General features: G+C 35.6%; 1 protein-coding gene across 1 annotated transcript; it reads left to right on the top strand.

Annotated features, from left to right (window-relative positions):
• The first annotated feature begins 2199 nt into the window (after positions 1-2199).
• LOC133857706 (myb-related protein 308-like) lies at positions 2200-3777 on the top strand. The gene is made up of 3 exons (XM_062293024.1): positions 2200-2565; positions 2700-2829; positions 3011-3777. The coding sequence occupies exons 1-3, from the start codon at positions 2433-2435 to the stop codon at positions 3645-3647; spliced, it is 900 nt and encodes a 299-aa protein (XP_062149008.1). The 5' UTR covers positions 2200-2432; the 3' UTR covers positions 3648-3777.
• The last annotated feature ends 8429 nt before the right edge of the window (positions 3778-12206 follow it).

The raw sequence follows: 12206 nt of genomic DNA, 5'->3' as shown, positions 1-12206 counted from the left end.
CTCTCTCTCTCTCTCTCCCCCGCCCCAACCCTTTTTTTTTTTTTTTTTATTCTTTTTATTCTTTATTTTTTATTCTCTCATAGTATTCACAACAGCTTCCTTTGATTTTTTCTAAATTTAGGGAGCAAATATACTTTTTGCTTCCCTATCTAAATATATCCCACAATAGCTTTATATTTCCCTATATCAATTATATATATATATTTTTACAAATATAAGTTCTTACCATTTTCAAACAAAAATAAGTTCTTACCTACCCTCATATTTTTCATAAAATTTCAATACAATTCCCAATAAACGGTAGAGAAATGATCTCTACACTCATTTCTCACAACAGCTCCACAACAAGCTGACGTGGCTGGTAGTATTTTATTATTTTTTTACAAAAAGAAAAGAAAAGAAAACAAAAAAAGTAATAAAATATTACCAGCCAAATCAGCTTGTTGTGAGATTGTTGTGAGAAATGAGTGTATGAATCATTTCTCTAAACGGTAAAGAGACGAGAGATGGAAGAGAAAAGATAAATATTTTTTGTATTAAAATAATGGATATGAAAGCTCTTTTGGTTCCCTACATACACATTGGTTAGAACTATAACATTCATAATGTTTGAAAAACCGATAAGATATCTTCTATAGGTAATTATTTGTTATTTATTTATTTATTTTTGACAGTTTTTCTATACGTAGGAATACCGTTGAAAATGTTTTTAATATTCTTTTAATTTAAGGAATAATAAGGAAACTATTTTAAGAGATTTTTCTAACATTTAAAAAAATGAATAATTTTTTAAAAAGAAATTGCTAGACTGCTAGTAAATAAGAAGGGGGTCCAAAGAAGCAGGGCATTATTAAGACAAGGAAACATGTTGGTGGGAAAATGAAAGGTAGTGTGGTTGGGGTGTGTAAAAATCTTAATCATGGAAGGTAGGGGAGTTGGTTACTTTTATCATCCTGATTTGACAAGAGTAAGTGGGAGTAAGCGTAGGTGGTCTTCTAGAATCCTTTTATTACGAATGGACAAGAATTATTTATTTATTTAATTAGTTAATAATTAATGTATCTAGAAAGCTAGAAAGAGAGTGGAAAGAATGAAGACCATAAAAAGTTGGAAAAGAATCAGAAGATAAGAATAAAGTTTGGTGGGACTGCCTACTTCTAAATGTGTACCAATACGCAATTAATATTGTTTTGCACTTATAGGTCCTCAGCTTTCTTCTTATTATTATTTATATCTTTTACTTATTAATATTGTTATTATTTTCATTCATTTCCATTTTTTTTTTCTTTTGCGTTTTGGCTATTGAATTATCATTATTAGGAATTGATTTAATTTAGGTGCTGTTAAAAAAAACTGAACTGTAATTTTTTAAAGGTTTAGATTTAATTTTACTTTCTTTCTCATATGCTCTTACCCTCTTTTTCTAATTTTAGAGCACTCTTAACAACTTTTTTTTATATTTTTCTTAAATTTCAAGAACCGATGGAGCTATTTTTTTTTTATTATTTCTTATTCAAATACACTTTACAATAATTCCTCTATACCATTTAAATATTTTTTGAAATCAATGTTACGAAAAAAAAAAAGGAAAGATAAAACCATTTTTTAAATAAAATAAAGATAAATGGAAGTTAAAGTGCTTCTTCTAATGTTACGTTTGGTATGCAGAATAACTATTTCATTAAAAAAATAAATGTTTTTTTATTGAAAATAAAAAAATGTGAAATGAAGTAGTCATTCTCACTGGTAATAGACATGACTATTCTAGTGTTAGATCTTTATTATATATTCTAACACTAATATTATTTTAGTTCACATTTTTTCATTCAAAATAAAAATTATTATTTTTTTAATAAAATAATCATTTCTATGAAATGTAACTTTCATTTGGTTTAAAGAAGGAAAGGAAAATTAAACGTGATGCATGTCGGCGTTAGTAGATTTTGGTTACATATATAAAAAGGGAAAGAAAGTTTGGAGAGAGTGTCGATAGTGGTGACACTTTGAATAATAATTAGTATTAGGAGGGTGGGGGTGGAAACAAAAAGAAAAGAAAAGAAAGGAACGTAGGTGCGAAAAAGGAGGAGGAAAAAGCAAATAAGGCCAACTAGATGAAAAGTAGAGCTACCTACCAAATCCAGCACTAACTTAATTGCAACCACTCGTCTTTCTCACCAACTGGGTCAAAATACCACCCCTCACCCTCTCCCTCTCTCTCTCTCTCACCCTCTCACCTCTCCCTATTTACTTTCTCTAAATAAAAGGGTCCCGAGTCAATTGCACCTTCTCCTGCCATCCACCGCTTCCCATTTATTCAGTACTCTCTCCCAAGCTAGCTTTTTTCCTTTTCCTTTTCTTCCCAAATTCCTTTTCAATCCTCCCATAAGCCCATTCCCCCACAAATCTCGATCGAGCAACCAACAACATCAATCATGGGAAGATCTCCTTGCTGTGAGAAAGAGCACACCAACAAGGGAGCATGGACTAAAGAGGAAGACGAGCGCCTTGTCAACTACATCAAACTTCATGGGGAAGGCTGTTGGCGATCTCTTCCTAAAGCTGCAGGTATATACATATATATATATATATATATATTGTGGGTTTTATTTGTTTTTAAGGGTACGTACGTTGCTTAATTATTCGAATTATATATATATATATATATATATATATATATATATATATATATATATGTATAGGTTTGCTTAGATGTGGCAAGAGCTGTAGACTAAGGTGGATAAACTACCTTAGGCCTGATCTCAAGAGAGGAAACTTCACTGAAGAGGAAGACGAGCTCATCATCAACCTTCATAACTTACTTGGAAACAAGTACGCAATAACTATTCCCTTCAATACTTTCATAAAGTTTATATATATATTTTCTCCATCCAGCCTTTTCTGCTTTGTAAAAATAAAAATCTCCTTTCAAAACGACAAGCAAAATCTGATGTGGGTTCTGATAAGTTTCATTTCAGAAGACTTATATGATACCATTTTGATGATATCTCAGATGGTCTCTTATTGCCGCGCGCTTACCAGGAAGAACTGATAACGAGATCAAGAACTATTGGAACACTCACATCAAGAGAAAGCTCTACAGCCGTGGAGTTGATCCTCAAACTCACCGTCCACTCACCTCGTCCACCACCGTCGCCACCACAGCATCCAACAGCGCCACCGGTACCGCCAACAACACCAGCAATAACAAAACGAGTAGCGACAACAACAATAGTAAGAGTTGTTTGTTTGAAGTGCAAAATTATATGACGGCGCCATTGATGCAAGTACCGGCCGGCACCATTGATGCCAACGTCAAGGCCGGAAATGAGTCTGCGGAAGAGTCAAATAGTAGCAGTGGAGTGACGACGTCAGAGGAAGTGTTCCCTGAGCTCAACCTTGAACTCTCCATAGGGCTGCCGTATCAGCTTCATCAGATCCCTTCTATCAACATAAAGGAGTTGAGACAACAACCGCCGCAACAGAAACAGCAGCAGGTTTCGTGCGAGTGGTATGGGAATCTCAGTCAAGGAGCATGTTTGTATTGCCATTCAGGGTTTCAAAACACCCAAGCATGTAGCTGCAAAGCCATGGGAACAACCTTAACAGCTGACAACATCTATAGATATTACAGGCCCTTGAACTCTTGAAGCTCTTAGAAGTTGGAATTAAGTAGCCTAGCTCACTACCTATGCTCAAGTGTTTAATCGCTCTTGTGGTGGTAAAGAAACATCTCAAATATAGTTGTAAGAATTTTTTTTTTTTTTTTTTTTTTTTTTTTTTTTTTTGGCAAGAAGAGAATAGCTGTGTGATATAATTAACCTTCTAAAAAATTTTCAAATCTGTTCTGTCCTCCAAGTTATTTCTTGTTTCTGGGTTGTCAATATTTGAAGCAGAATATATAGTAGCCATTAATTCCTAATCTTCTTTTGATTTTGTCTCAAGAATTGGAAAGTCATCATTTGAAACATGCTAGAAATAACGATTTTAAAAAGTTCGTTTTGAAAATACCGTACAGTTAGGTGTGTTTTGTAAAATCGGTTTAAAAAAGGTATCCCATGGGCCATGGTCTATACCATTTAAAAATGTTGATTTTTATTTTTTTTATTTTTTATATATATATATTTTTTAAATTGTAATTTTTAAATATACACTATCAAAAAAATACATTTCTTACCATTTAGTTTAAAATTATACTCTTAATTTAAGAAATCGTAACCACAAACTCATTCCAACCGGCCTGATCGATATGATAGAGTAGTCTTTCCAATAAGATTGGCATCTGCGATCCTATCGTGAGTTGGAGTAAATAAAATAAATTCATTCATACTAAAAGGGAATTAAGAGAGATCTTGAGATGCGACAAAACATCGAGTTCATCCAAATTCAGTTAAAAGTCTCTGCGACAAAAATGAAACTATATTAAAATCAGATTGTCCAAACAATGACAATTATCCAAGCGAAATTTTTAGCGTAGTACTTGATTCTCAAGTATGTGGGAGGCATTTGTATTATATACGAATCATCCTCAATGTTTGTCGGATAATATATATATATACCTGCAGCCCCTCGACCGTGTGTTGTTGAGGCTGCTTTGTGAGTAACCCCATCGTATTTATATTGACAATGCTACGGGGAGTAATGAAAAAAATTAGAAAAAATTTTATTTATAACTTTTGAACTTTTACTACTTTTAAAATAATGTACATAAACTTTAAAACGTCTTAGTATAATTTAAGATATTTATTTTTCAGAAAGTTTCAATTTTAGTCATCCGTTAGGATTTTTAGGAGGTCACTGGTTTGTTTGTTTTTTTTTTTTTTTTTTTTTTTTTTTTTTTTTTTTCTGAGTGCATAATGATCATTAACATATCAAAACTATGCAGTTAAGCGTGCTTAAACGAGAGTGATACTAGGATGGATGACCTACTAGAAAGTCTAGTTTAGAAGAACCAAAATCAGATTATATTGTGTCGTTGGAAGTCTATCAGAGTGAGATAGGAGAGCGTGCACAAGCCCATGAAAGTCTCCAATGTGGACGCTGGGTCTTAAGATGGGGTGATTGTGCTTATATGTATATTTGCACTATTCTTGACATAATGCATTTTAAAGTCCTGATGAACATAAGCCTATCAGAACTCCAAAGTTTAGCGTGCTTAATCAAGAGTAATACCAAGATGAGTGATCTCCTAAAAAATTTAGTTAAAAGAACCAAAAGCGGACAATATTATATCGTTAGAGAATGAGTCGTTGCAACTTCAGTGACAACTAAAGGCGCTTGACACTATACAAGTATCAAACTCTCTCCCCCAATCCCCCGATCTATCTCACCATTACTGGTTTTTCATTTTACATAGCAAATCTCTGTTTACTTACGAAAAAACTCATAAAAACAAAATTATATCAACATTCCCTTATCAATTCCTCAATTACAACATATCCCCTAATTTCCCTTCGTTTTTTTGAATTTTCCTTTCCCCAAAATCCAAGCTCTAACTTCCCATTTGATTTTCTGCAGAATTTGCTCTTCGATCTGTCTTGGGTTGACTGTCATGTTTAATTTCATTTTTGTTTCCCCAAAGATTATACACAATTGAACCAAATACCGACCTGCAAACATTTACCTTTAAGCTCTTCTTTCTCCATCAGTGCTGCAATCCCTCATAAATCACATCCCTCAAAATGTCTCTCCAAATCATCCTGCTATAACCACATTGAAATAATAGGTGATCGATCCCGATCCTCTATTAGCTATACATAGATGCAGAAAACACACATAACTTCTCCTTTATATTCCCAGTTGTCAATGCATCTTTCATAGCCAACCAAGATCATATTTTTGGAATAGCTAAGGGAAACAAGATCATATTTTTCTCTCAACTTCAATACCTTCTGCTAGCTCCGGCAGGTACAACTTTGAGGAACTTTAATTTGCTAGAAGCTCCTCCCCTATGGTAGATTTTTTGCAAAAAGACTTCAAATTTAAAGTATTCATTAAATAATTAAATTTATCTATTCCTATCAACTTAAACTTTTAAGATAACTAGTGATTTAACACAAATTACTCTGTTAAGAATTATTCTAACGTTTAGCATAAAATAAAAAGCTAGGAAGTGCATGATAAATTCGTAACGACTATATTATGGTTCTCACTAGTAGTGGACTTCCCAAAGTGAAATTTATTTTCCATCTTCTTTCACATTTTTGTTTTGTTTTTTTTTTTTTTTTTTTTTTGTTAAAAAAATTCCTAGTTTCATCTGCACAAAAACTCGGATTTAACCTTGAAAAAGAATGAGGCATTTTTCAAATCATACTTTGCTACTTTGGCATGCCAATATATAGGGATAATTATACTTAACCCCACTGATTTATTCACGGTGTGTCGATTTACCCCTCAATATACCAAAATTGGTACATGACTCCTTCGAACTTGCCAATGTGTGACAAAATCGACCTTCCGTCCAGTCGTCCATTCGTTTGGACGGAAAGTCGGTCACGTGCAAGTTACGTGACTTGGAGGGGGTCTCTGTCTTAAACGGTCACGTGACTTGCACGTGAGTGACTTTCGGTTCAAACGAACGAGCGACTGGAAGGAAGGTCGATTTTGTCACACGTTGGTAAGTTTGGGGGGTCATGTACCAATTTTGGTACATTGGAGGGTACATCGTTACACCGTGAATAAATCAGAGAGGTTAAGTGTAATTATCCCCAATATATATATATATATACCAAAAAGGGGGCGGAAGCAGAGAGTGGGGGCTTAATAGAAGATAGTGGTGGTGGTTGTGTGAACAGAGTGATGGTGAGAATAGATGAACAAGTAGATATTCAAAATAATTTGCATATCAAAATCTGAATACAAAATAACAGAGTATTCAAAGATAGAGATCATGAAAATTATACTTAAAGTAATGCTTAGATTCAAAACAACTTAAATGAAAAGACTTACAAATAAACTCAGGCCAGAAAGCAGCTGGCGATTACAAGCTTAGACTTTGAAACACAAGAAATATACATTTTCAAATGTTTGGCTTATGAGAGGTTCAAGTGAGATTACAAAAGAAGTATTTCTGCTAAATGAGCTCTGCCTTGAACTTCAGACTTCTGCTCCTTAAATAGGCTTCAGGAGGACTCAGGGGCTGGGATCACGGGATGCCAGCCTGCTTAGGCTTGTCAGGTGTGCACCTAAAGCAGATTCTTTCTGCTTTTACTTCAGGTAACTTGCACCGAAAGCGGGGTAAAACTTTTGATGAATAGTGAAAAAGTCACTATTCATGAATAGTGCCATGTCGGGTGGTCGCCCGAGTACTGTTTACTTTTTGTCTTCTTGTGCCGACGATTGAAGGCACTGCTTAGAACATGTCTTTTATGCTGTCGAGGCATCTTAGAAATCCAATCCCAAATCAGTGACGTCATTCGGGTCTTGGGCATCTTGAAAGAGATCAAAATTATAATGATGCTGAGCGGAAGATTCTGCAGTGGATGCTTCTTCGTCTTCATCATTATCTTCAGCTTCTAAGATTTGTTTCATAAGGAGAGCCATTTGCTTAATCTTAGAGGGCTTCTTTTCTTTTGAAAGAACAGAAGACTCAGACTCAGGGATATCAGGGGTAGGCTCAACTTGAGTCTCTGAAACGTGAGTTACAGAGTCTTGCATAGCTGGAGGTCTTTCAGGGAACTCCTTCATGAGGCGGGATTGAACCAGGGAGAAATTGAACTTATCCCACCACTTAACCGAGAACTGTCGGGCAACGCAGTTCTGGGTGATAAACACATATTGCCACTTAAGAATCCACGAGACTTTGAAATGAGCAAAGAAGTGGACTGTCATAGGCAAGTCTTCTTCCTGAGGAGATAACTTCTTGACGGTAGAGAAATACCGTATAGCATCTTTGACCTCTTCAGGGAGGATCTGGTGAACTGGTCCATGAACTTGCCACCATCTGTGAAACCAGACTGGGATAGGACCCTTAAAATTCCTGTCAAAATTTATAAACCAGGAATGGGAAAAATCCTCATTTTGATACAAAAGAACCTTGTACCAAGCCTCAATGTAATCATGGTAACTGTATCCAACTTTTCTGTTGGAAAGACTTCTGGAGACAAAAGGGGGTGCTCCCCAATCCTTCTGAGCTACAAACTTCATAATGAACAGAGAATGAAAGGCAATTCGCCCAGGGATCCTCTGACATTGAATTGGTCTTATTTGGACGGACTTAGTTACAAGGAGTATGTCCCTGTAAAACTCAATGGACTTATCAGGGTGGATGGCCGGAAAATGCCAACGGGAGGGGTAATAGGCTTTGGCAATTTCATCAGGGGATTTTAGGTGACTAAAATCAGGTTCAATCAAGAACAGATTGTGGGGAGGTTCTTTGATGTGGTAAGGGGAAGACTTAGGGTATCTTACGAAGGGCTTTTGAGGGGGAAGACTATCAAAAGGACTTGAAGGACTTATTAAGGCAGACTGGAAGGACGGCCTTGGACTTATGGTACTACCTAGGGTAGTATATCGATTCATCATTTGGATAGGTGAATTTCTTAGGATGAGATCTTGGGAGCTTAGTTGGCTTGGGGTGACAAGGTTGAAAGGCTTAGTATTAGAACTTAGATTGGGCTTAGAGGCCTTTTCTTTCTTCTTATCAGCCATTTTTTCCCTGCAAAAATTCACGGGTTAAGAAATCAGGGATAGAATTCTGACTTCCCTTAATGTACTCAATGTCAAAATCAAATATGCTTAAAATTGCTTGCCATCTGGCAAAAATCTGTTTAGATGCAATGTTTTGAACATCTTTTTCTAAAACATGTTTTGCACTCATGCAATCAACTCTTATTAAAAACTTTTGATTCAAGAGGTCATCTTGAAACTTAGAAATGCATAGTACTATAGATAAAATTTCTTTCTTAATAGTACTATAATTCTTCTGGGCTGAATTCCAAACACCTGAATGGAAACGAACAATTTGTTCAGGTTGGTTGGAATGAACTTGCTGTTTAAGAATACCACCGTACCCAATGTCGGAGGCATCAGTCTCAACAATTTTAAAGGACTCATTTGTGGGAATGCCAAGACAGAGTAATGTCTGGACATAGGACTTAATATCTTTGACAACTGAAGTGTGTTCAGTAGTCCATGGAGGAGGGTTCTTTTGAAGTCTATCAAACAATGGCTTGCATTTTTTGCGAAGGTTTTGATAGAAATCAGCAACATAGTTGAGGGATCCTAGAAATCGCTGAAGTTAGGATTTCTCAAGGATTTCATCAGGAAACTTATCAGCAAATTGGATTACTCTGCTTATTGGGCTTATTTTTGATTGGTGGATGTTGTAACCAAGAAATCTAATGTTGGTTTGGAACAACTTGATTTTGGTAGCAGAAACAACCAATCCATTTAATTTGATAACTTCTAGAAACGAGTTCAAATGTTTCCAGTGTTCTTCAATTGACTTAGAGAAGATGAGGACATCATCTATGTAAACTATGGAGTATTTACTTAGGGGACCAAGAATATCATTCATGATATTCTGAAACTCACTAGGGGCATTCTTAAGACCAAAGGGCATTACGTTCCATTCATATTGCCCAAAGGGTGTGACAAATGCTGTCTTATATCTATGTTTCTCATGAATCTGGATCTGCCAGAAACCACTTTTCATGTCAAACTTAGAGAAGATCATGGATCCGCTTAACCTATTAATTAGGTCTCTCTTATTTGGAATTGGATACCTTATCCATTCCAGGACTTTGTTGAGGGGCTTGTAGTTAATGACTAACCTAGGAGCTCCTCTCTCCAGCTCAGCATTCTTCTGGACATAAAAAGCTGAACATGACCAGGGTGACTTACTTTTACGAATTATGCCTTTGTGTAATAAATCTTCTATTTCTCTCCGGCAAAATTCAGTAACTTCTTGACTCATTTGGATGGGTCTTGCTTTAGTGGTGATTTTTCCTTCATCAAAATCTTTGATATAAGGAAGGCTTACAGTGTGCTTTTTCCTATGCCAAAAGGTAGTAGGGACATCAGAACAGACTTCACTTTTGATCCTATCCTCAAAGAGTTGGATTCTTTGCTGAAGGGTCTTTTGGCTCAATTGTTCCTCAATTATTTTAACCTTAATTTCTTCCTGTAAGAACCCTATCTGTTGGGTTTTAGACTTGATTAGGTTAACAGACTTAGAGATTGAATTGCTTTTGAAGGCATTCAATTGACTCAATTCTGGTTTAGCCAGAAACTTGAACTTAACCTTTTCATCCATGGGACAGGTAATTAAACCATCTTGGTCTGTCGTAAAAGGATACAACAGAGTAATGAAAGGTAAGCCTAGTATGACTTTATCAGTCATATTCTTAACCAAGACAAATGATGTTTTGAAACAAACATTGTCTTGATACACATGGGCTTTGCTTATCTCAAAAGTAATTTGCATCTTGCTGCCATTAGCAGAACGCAAATTCTCTTTTGACTTACTGTAATATTTCGTAGGAACAAGTCCTTCTTGTATACAGTTCAGATCTGCACCTGTATCAATTAATACAATTACAGATAACTCAAAATCATGAATCTTAATTCTAACCTTGGAATACCACTTCCTAATATGGATTCTGTTAATTAGACTTATACAATTATCTTCAAATTGTGGAGGCGTATTTTCAAGCTTAGGCTCGGACTCGGCTTCGCTGTCATTAGGACTGTTAGCGGCTGACTTAAGCTTGTGCTCAATTTTCAAGAGATTAACATCCTGTTTTAACTCCTGATTTTCTTCCTTAAGTTTTTTAATCTCGAATTTAATTTGATTAACTTCAAGTTGCAAATCTTTTATTGTGATTTGTTCCTTTGGTTTATCAAATCTTTTAAGCGTGTTGCTTAAACTTATATCAAGACTTTTAGATTTATTGACTTCTCTTTTTGTTAGAAGTTTTCTTAATTTTTCTAAATATTGCCTTTTTAACTCAGGATTCTCAATTTTACTTATAAGATCAAGAAGCAACTCTTCTTGTTCTTCTTCCTTGGTCATAACACCAATTGTTTTGCAACAAGTGTCGTTACAACCGAAACTTATGTTTGGACCTGACTCATTGCTACTGCATGAGCGGTAGCTGTCATTACTTGAACTATTACTTAGTTCAGACTCATAGTCACTAGGTTCAGTGTCTTTTATCTCTAACATTCTTATTAAGTTTTCCTTATCTTTGTTAGAGACTTTTAGAGACTTAATGGTTTCCTTTGCTTTGCAATCCTTTGCAAAGTGACCGGACTTACCACACTTATAACAACCATCTTTGTTGTTCTTAGATTTCTTAAATCTTTTCTTAGATTTTCTTTTATCTTTCTTATAGAAATCATTTGGCTCAAAGCTTCTTTTCTTGAATCTTTTAAACCGTTTCTTATGCTTTCTATCTTCCTCATGCTTACGAGACTTCTTATGCTTCTTAGATGGTGCTACTGAAGGTAGACCATATTGTTCACAGAAATTACCCATCTCGTACTTAGCCTTCTTCTTATCCTTATTGGCTTGGTTTGATATTTTCATATCTATACACATTTTAAGACCTTCTTTCTGGATAGCACTTATGATATTCCCATAGGTGAGATTATCATACTCTATCACATTGTTCTCATTGACTAAGACTTCTTTGATCTTATGGGCGAAGAGGTGAGGCAGACCGTTTATGAACTTTTCTTTCCAAAACGGTTGGTTGCTATCTTCTCTTAGCATGACTCTGGAGAGAAAAACATCCTTATACCATCTAAAGTCGCTCAGGGTTGGACATCTAAGGTTACTCAGTTGGTCATGGACCCTAGACGCAAGGTGACTCGGCGTGCCAATAAAATGCTCTACAATAGTATAGAACAAAGTGTTGACAGCATCAGAATCTCCTAATCCAATTTTCTCATTGAATATAGGGATTCCTTCCTCATCGGTTTTGACAGCACTCCTAACGCTGGCTCTTGACTCATCGGTGAGATGCTTTTCCCACCAAGCTTGAAGGGTTCCTGTGAAACCCTTAACCAAAAGGTCAACGACCTCTGGTTGGCTTAAATCATGGTTCATAACATAACTGCTAGAGACCATGGTCATATGAGTTAACTTATCAAGAATTTGCTGCTCTGCTAAACCATCGATGTTCCACTCGTATAGTTTATCAGCAGAAACCGCAAATTGGCTTTGGAAGTTTCTTTCCTCAAACTGGATATCCGGAGGGGTAGGT

Source organism: Alnus glutinosa, chromosome 14, assembly GCF_958979055.1.
Source record: "Alnus glutinosa chromosome 14, dhAlnGlut1.1, whole genome shotgun sequence".
Classification (NCBI taxonomy): domain Eukaryota; kingdom Viridiplantae; phylum Streptophyta; class Magnoliopsida; order Fagales; family Betulaceae; genus Alnus; species Alnus glutinosa.
The sequence above is the reverse complement of the archived record's forward strand: the minus strand, read 5'-3'. Positions and strand labels throughout refer to the sequence as shown.

Coding starts and splice junctions, on each gene's coding strand:
- LOC133857706 (XM_062293024.1), top strand. CDS start 2,433: ATGGGAAGATCTCCTTGCTGTGAGAAAGAGCACACCAACAAGGGAGCA. Junction 2,566..2,699: donor ATCTCTTCCTAAAGCTGCAG/GTATATACATAT, acceptor ATATATGTATAG/GTTTGCTTAGATGTGGCAAG. Junction 2,830..3,010: donor CATAACTTACTTGGAAACAA/GTACGCAATAAC, acceptor ATGATATCTCAG/ATGGTCTCTTATTGCCGCGC.